Here is a 6834-nt window from a genome sequence, read left to right as displayed (position 1 = left end):
CATAGCACCCGCTTAAGCCGAACGTTTCTACGTTTTTACTTTTCGCGTTTTCTCACCGAAATCTGTCCGGAAAATGAATAAGTTGAATAATAATAGATCCACACAATAACAATAGTGCCTCTGGCTGCGCCAAGAGGCACTGCTCCTCCATTGCTATTGCAGAGCTATGGAGGAGGCGTGCCTCTTGGCGCAGCCGTGGCACTAAAAATATATATTCAATTCAATTCAATTCAATTCAATTTTATTTATATAGCGTCTAATACAACAAAAGTTGTCTCTAGACGCTTTCCAGAGATCCAGAACATGAACATAAACCCCCGAGCAATTATTACATAAACAATGGCAGGTAAAAACTCCCCTAGTGGGAGAAAAACCTTAAGCCAAACAGTGGCAAGAAAAACTCCCCTTTAGGAGGGAAGAAACCTGGACCAGGACCAGGATCATAAGGGGGGACCCTCCTGCCGAGGGCCAGACTGGGGGTCAGGGACGGCAACAGCACAGCAGGCAGGTGGAAGCAGCAACGGGATGACCAGAGGGGGGGACCGCAGGCAGGTGGACAGCAGGTTTCAGGTCCTGGTCCTGGATCCTGGACCAGGTCCTATGGTGAGTTCGTGGAGCGTCAGCAGCTCAAAGCTCATGTTTGGACGGATGTTGTAACTCCTGAAAGTCCCGGAGCTTCAGAAATGTTTCTGCCTCCAAAACAAACAACCAACCGAGCAGCTTCTCTCCTCCGTCTGCAGCATCAGCATTTTTTTTTTAGTTTATTTGCACATAAAAATATACAACAGTTTTAAAAAGTACAGACGAACAGTATGTAGAAAAAAAAAGGAAATAAAAAAGAAATACAATACATCAGAAAATGTGCGGGAGGAACCAAAAAAAACCCATAAGGGCTTGTCGATGTTTCCTCCTGTAGAGAAACAATATCTACGTAAATATGTAAAACATAGGAAGGAAACAAGGAAAATACATGTGTTACACACACACATGAGGTTGATCAGGTGGTGAGAGGCGCTGTTGAACCCGGTTCTGCGGTGCCCGGGATGCCGGCCCGTCAGGCGTCGTCAGGCGTCGTCGTGGCGACCGGGCCGTCAGGCGTCGTCAGACGTCGTCAGGCGTCGTCGTGGCGACCGGGCCGCTAGGCGTCGTCAGGCGTCGTCGTGGCGACCGGGCCGCTAGGCGTCGTCAGGCGTCGTCAGGCGTCGTCGTGGTGACCAGACTCTTCCTGGTGGGGGAACAGCCGGGAGCTGCTGGAGCTGACGCCGCCGATGGCGGGAAGGTAGGAGTGATGCAGGATGGGAAGCTGGAAGGAGAGACGGCGCTGCACGCTGAGGAACCAGAGAAAAGACAAGGTCAGTTTTGTTCAACACCTCTTCAGGTTATAAATAATTATATAATATTTAGGGCCCGAGCACTGACAGTGCTAGGGCCCTATTGAATCTGCAGGAATTGTTCTCGTTCTCTTTTTTATTTTTTATTTTTCCGATGAAATGAGGGCCTTTTTCCCCCTAAATGTGCCACAAAACTCACCAAATTTTGCACCAAGCCAGGTTCGGCCCATGCATGTCAGACATCGTTGGATGCGTCTCCATCGTGGCCTCGATGGGCATTACTTTTCTCAGTCAAAAGTGTTACCGTGGCAACGCTAGATGCCAAAAAGCAAAAAAAAAAAAAAGGCGCAAATTCGGACCCTCATTGCTCGGCCAAACTTTATCGTAGAGACATCGTTCAAATTTACAAACACTCGACCCGATTGGCACTAAAGGACCGTACAACTTCATCATGTTACTTATTACGTTTTTTGCGATATTTAACTTTCAATTTAAAAAAAAATACAATTTTATTTTGAACGATTGTTGCTAGGCAACGTACAGACGTATCGTACAGACATCATTACAACATGACGCGTTGTACTACAACATATTTTAGTCTCATCATGCTAGCTATTACGCTTTTTTGAGATATTCAACTATGCTCATCTTGATGTGAAAAATGTGATATTTAATGGTTTGCATTAATGGGCGTGGCCTAATGGCTCAACAGCGCCCCCTAGAAAACTTTTTGCCTCAAGTCCCATAATACGGTTTGACGTACATGCACAAAAATCACTACACACCTGTATCATGTCACAACTTAAAGAAAAGTCTCTTGGCGACATGGCCGAAACCGAACAGGAAGTCGGCTATTTTTAATTAATCGTATAATTTTGGCGCAATTTATGCCATTTTCACGTGTCGTACTTTAACAAACTCCTCCTAGCAGGATCGTCCGTTCCACATAAAACTCGCTCAGGAGACACAAAAGACGTTAACCATGAAAAGTTATCGAAATCGTGAGTTTTCGTGAAATGGCGTGGCCGTGGCGCCGCGTCAAACTTCAACGCTAAACAGGAAGTGATACTAGTAGCTGATTGGTCGATATTTGATAGATCCTATTCTCTGCCATAACTTTTGAATGGTTTGACATAGAGAGTCGTGTGTGGTGTCATCGGACTCGGTTTTGAGTACTTGACCTTCATTGGCCTGAGTTAGCCCCGCCCCTTCTTCTGATTGGTTAATAGTTGATAGTTCCTACTTTCTGCTATAACTTCTGAACATGTTGTGATACAGACATGTGGGTAGTGTCATTGGATTTGGTTTTGAGTCCTTGACCTTTATTGGTGAAAATTGCACACGTTCATCGCTGCTGCAGCTTTAATTGTATCGTATTGTCCCGGATATAAGACGACCCCGATTATAAGACGACCCTCTTTTTCAAGACTCAAGTTTGAAGAAAGACTTTTTGAACACCAAATTCAATTTTTATACAGAAAATAATGACAGTACATCTGAAACAAATGATTATAACAATATATTCGAGAGAAAAAGCCTGTTATTTTGACTATTTTGAAATCATTATCTTGAAGTTTGCATCATAACTTCTTCCACCCACTTTTCTCCAGATTTTCGCTACGTTTCTCCACTTTCTGTTATCTCTTCTCTTATTTTCTTCTCTTTTCTTTCTTATACTATTTATTCTTCGTGACAGGGGTTCGCTTTGGCCTGGGGACTTTAGTTCAGCATTGGCTTTAAAGATATCTGGCGCCATCTAGTGTTGTGAATGGGTATAACGTCTAGACCCCGAATGTAAGACGACGCCCACTTTTTCAGTCTGATTTCAATGCAAAAAACACCGCCTTATATTCAGGCCAATACGGTATAAACCGACGTGGGCGGACAGAGACTCACTGGTCGGGGGAGTTGATGCTGTCGGGCGTGGAGTTCCTGCTCGGCGTGGAGTTCCTGCTCGGCGTGGAGTTCCTGCTCGGCGCGTTGTTGACCTGAGCCTCATGAGTCAGAACCAGGGAACGAAGTTCAGCTGCCGGTGAAGACAAACCGGGTCAAACAAGAACCTGGTCCGGGCCGAGGAAACGTGAGAACTGAATCTTTACCGCGTTTGTCTCCCGTCAAGCGTCGACCGAGCTCCGGCTCCGCTAGCTCCGCTAGCTCCATCATGATGGTGTGTATCTGCACGTCCAGCTGCAGGAGACGTTAGCGTTAGCTGAGAAACACAGACCTCGCTGCTGCCGCTCACCTGAACCGGTCTGAACCAGTCTGAACCGGTCTCACCTGGAGGTTAGCCCTGCTGCTAGACGGTATTGAGAAAAAAGTCGAAATGTCGAGAAAAAAGTAGAAAATTTCGTGAATGAAGTTGAAATGTTGAAAAAAACACACGAAAAAACGTACGAAAAAACGTACGAAGAAACGTACGAAAAAACGCACGAAAAAAATTACCAAAAAACGTACGAAAAAATGTATGAAAAAAACGTATGAAAAAACCCACAAAAAAACGTACGAAAAAACGTACGAAAAAACGTACGAAAAAACGTACGAAAAAACGTACGAAAAAACGCACGAAAAAACGTACGAAAAAATGTACGAAAAAACGCACAAAAAAACGTACGAAAAAACGCACGAAAAAACGCACAAAAAAACATACGAAAAAACGTACGAAAAAAGTTGAAATGTTCAGAAAAAAGGCAAAATTTTGACTTTATTGACGAAATTTCGACTTTATTCTTGAAGTGCACAATAAAAAAAAAAAAACTTCCCCTCTCAGATATTTTTTTGCTAGAGGAGGTTAGCCGGTTAGCCAATGCGCTGCCAGTTCAGCAAATAGGCTACTAGCCTATTATATAGGCAGGTTTTCATGCTCTGTTGGTTTAGCCTGTTGTGTTTAACTGTCATAATGTATTTGTAATGCAGATTACAAAGTAAAATTGGCACTCCCTTTAATCTGTCTGTTTGTCATGTTTTCTGCTTAAACGTTTTTATAAGTCCGCTTTTTCTGAGACAATATGCTTCCACCTGCCTGCATCTGAGTTTTTACCTGCCATTGTTTATGTAATAATTGATGGCGGTTTATGTTCATGTTCTGGATCTCTGGAAAGATCCTAGAAACAACTGTTGTATTAGAGGCTATATAAATAAAATTTAATTGAATTAAATTGAATATGGCCCACCCCAAAAAATAATATTTCTGCCTATGCCACCGTCCTCACCTGCTGGCTCTGGCTCTTCAGCCGGTCGTTCAGCCTCCTCAGCTGGTCCTGACGGGGCCCGTCCGGGACCTCGTCTCGTTCCTCGTCTGGTTCCCCGTCCGGAGCCTCGTCTGGTCGGTCCAGCTGCTGCTGCGTCTCGCCGCCGCTAGATAACACGTAAGACACCTGGAGACATCCAAATCAAGAAAACAAAAACACAAATAAAAAGAATTATCAATATGTCGAAATAGCAAGAAAAAATTCGAAATGTTGAGAAAAAAGGCAAAATTTCATGTATCAAGTTGAAATGCTGAAAAAAAGCCGAGATTTCGACTTTATTGACGAAATTTCAACTTTATTCTTGAAATTTCAACTTTTTTCTCAAAATTGTACTTTAATATTAATCTCGACATTTCGACTTTTTTCTCGACATTTTGACTTTTTTCTCGAAATGCACAGTGAAAAAAAAAATCTTCCTCTAAAATATTATTCTTATTTTTCTCCTGCCTGGCCCTGAAACTCTTCCATTCCAGACTCTCCACCATCTTCAGGTCTCTAGTCACAGCTTATGCAGATGATTCCCAGATCTACGTTGAACTCTCATGATTAGGATCATTTTTTTATTCTGTAATCTACATTTTAGTCTGGTTTTTATTCCTCTACAATATTGCATTATATATTTAATTATCGGTATCGTCACATGACCAGCATTTTGCGTTATGTCTCTTCTTCCTCAGGTGATGAAGGTTCGTTGACGACGATATTTAGTCCAAATCTTTGTTGATTAAAGCAACTTTAGTTTGGACGCTGAGTAGGAAACATGGTTTTATTGGTTCTACGGCTTCAGAAGGAGGTTCAGGTCCACCAGAACCAGAACCAGAACCTCCAGAACTCACCTGGGGTCCGAACAGGCAGCTGAGGATGAAGATGCTGCAGGTGAGGATGAGGAAGCTGCTCAGGAGGAAGTGAAGAGGGGGATTGTGGGTAATCAGCAGCGACCCCGACACCCCCGACACGCTGGACACCGACACCGCTAACATGGAGAAGCTCAGGGGTTTGACCCGGATGTTCAGGGCCAGGAAACAGCCCAGACCCTGGAGACAAGGGCAAGTTAGGGCTGGTTAGGGCTAGTTAGGGTTAGTTAGGGCTAGTTAGGACTAGTTAGGGCTAGTTAGGGTTAGTTAGGACTAGTTAGGGTTAGTTAGGGTTAGTTAGGGCTAGTTAGGGTTAGTTAGGGTTATAGGGCTAGTTAGGGTTAGTTAGGGTTAGTTAGGGCTAGTTAGGGTTAGTTAGGGCTAGTTAGTGTTAGTTAGGGTTATAGGGCTAGTTAGGGTTAGTTAGGGTTATAGGGCTAGTTAGGGTTAGTTAGAGTTAGTTAGGGATATATAGTTAGTTAGGGTTAGTTAGGACTAGTTAGGACTAGTTAGGGCTAGTTAGGGCTAGTTAGGACTAGTTAGGGTTAGTTAGAGTTAGTTAGGGCTAGTTAGGACTAGTTAGGGCTAGTTAGTGTTAGTCAGGGTTATAGGGCTAGTTAGGATTAGTTATCAGAATCATCTTTATTGGCCAGGTTCGAACGTTGTCCAACAAGGAATTTGACTCTGGTAATTTCGCTCTTTGGTGAATAAAATAAACAATAAAACAAATGTGATATTTCTATGATACAGAATAAACAGTATAAACATTTAAGGTGCAGAAGTTTGAGGTAGAGAGAGAAAAGAAAAGAAAAGAAAAGAAAAAGGGACAGTTCTGAATAAAAATAAACATAACCTATTTACAATTTTACAGGGCAATTATACAAAAAAAATACAAAAGATTATACAAATTATACAAAGAATACACAGTGAGGGGCAGCAGAGTGAGGCAGACATGGTTGTCAAGGAAGGTGCTATATGATTTTTGCACGTGATTGGTTACTCTGATTATTTGTGAGATTCATCAGAGCAACCGCTTGGGGGAAGAAACGTTAGTTAGGGCTAGTTAGGGTTATAGGGTTAGTTAGGGCTAGTTAGGATTAGTTAGGGCTAGTTAGGGCTATAGAGTTAGCTAGGGTTAGTTAGGGCTAGTTAGGGTTGGTGTTAGTTATGGTTAAGGTTAGTTAGGATTAGTTAGCATTAGCGTTAGCGTCTGACCAGCAGTGGAGCTCGGTATCCGTAGACGGCCGTCAGCCACAGGTCCAGGCTGGTGCTGCTGCACTGGTCGGAGTAGAACCGGATCAGCAGGTCCGGGTCGCCCTGGAACACACGCAAGCTAGCTCAGGCAGCGCTATTAGCAAGCTTAGGCAGCGCTATTAGCTAGAAACATCTTCCTGCTCTCGG

At 43.4% G+C, this 6834-nt stretch overlaps 1 protein-coding gene across 1 annotated transcript in view; it reads right to left on the bottom strand.

The window, feature by feature from the left end:
- Positions 1 to 321: 321 nt before the first annotated feature.
- Positions 322 to 6834, bottom strand: part of LOC133440539 (gamma-aminobutyric acid type B receptor subunit 2-like) — a 38012-nt gene continuing 31499 nt past the window's right edge. Inside the window, exons 13-18 of the mRNA XM_061717829.1 lie at positions 6649 to 6750; positions 5416 to 5613; positions 4541 to 4705; positions 3431 to 3518; positions 3228 to 3357; positions 322 to 1328 (exon numbers count right to left, since the gene is read on the bottom strand). Of these exons, the coding sequence (XP_061573813.1) occupies positions 1196 to 1328; positions 3228 to 3357; positions 3431 to 3518; positions 4541 to 4705; positions 5416 to 5613; positions 6649 to 6750 (816 nt within the window). The 3' untranslated portion in view covers positions 322 to 1195. The remainder of the gene's footprint in view (positions 1329 to 3227; positions 3358 to 3430; positions 3519 to 4540; positions 4706 to 5415; positions 5614 to 6648; positions 6751 to 6834) is intronic.

This window comes from Cololabis saira, chromosome 3, assembly GCF_033807715.1.
Source record: "Cololabis saira isolate AMF1-May2022 chromosome 3, fColSai1.1, whole genome shotgun sequence".
NCBI classification, from domain to species: domain Eukaryota; kingdom Metazoa; phylum Chordata; class Actinopteri; order Beloniformes; family Belonidae; genus Cololabis; species Cololabis saira.
Note: the sequence above shows the minus strand (reverse complement) of the source record. Positions and strands in the feature narration are given on the sequence as shown.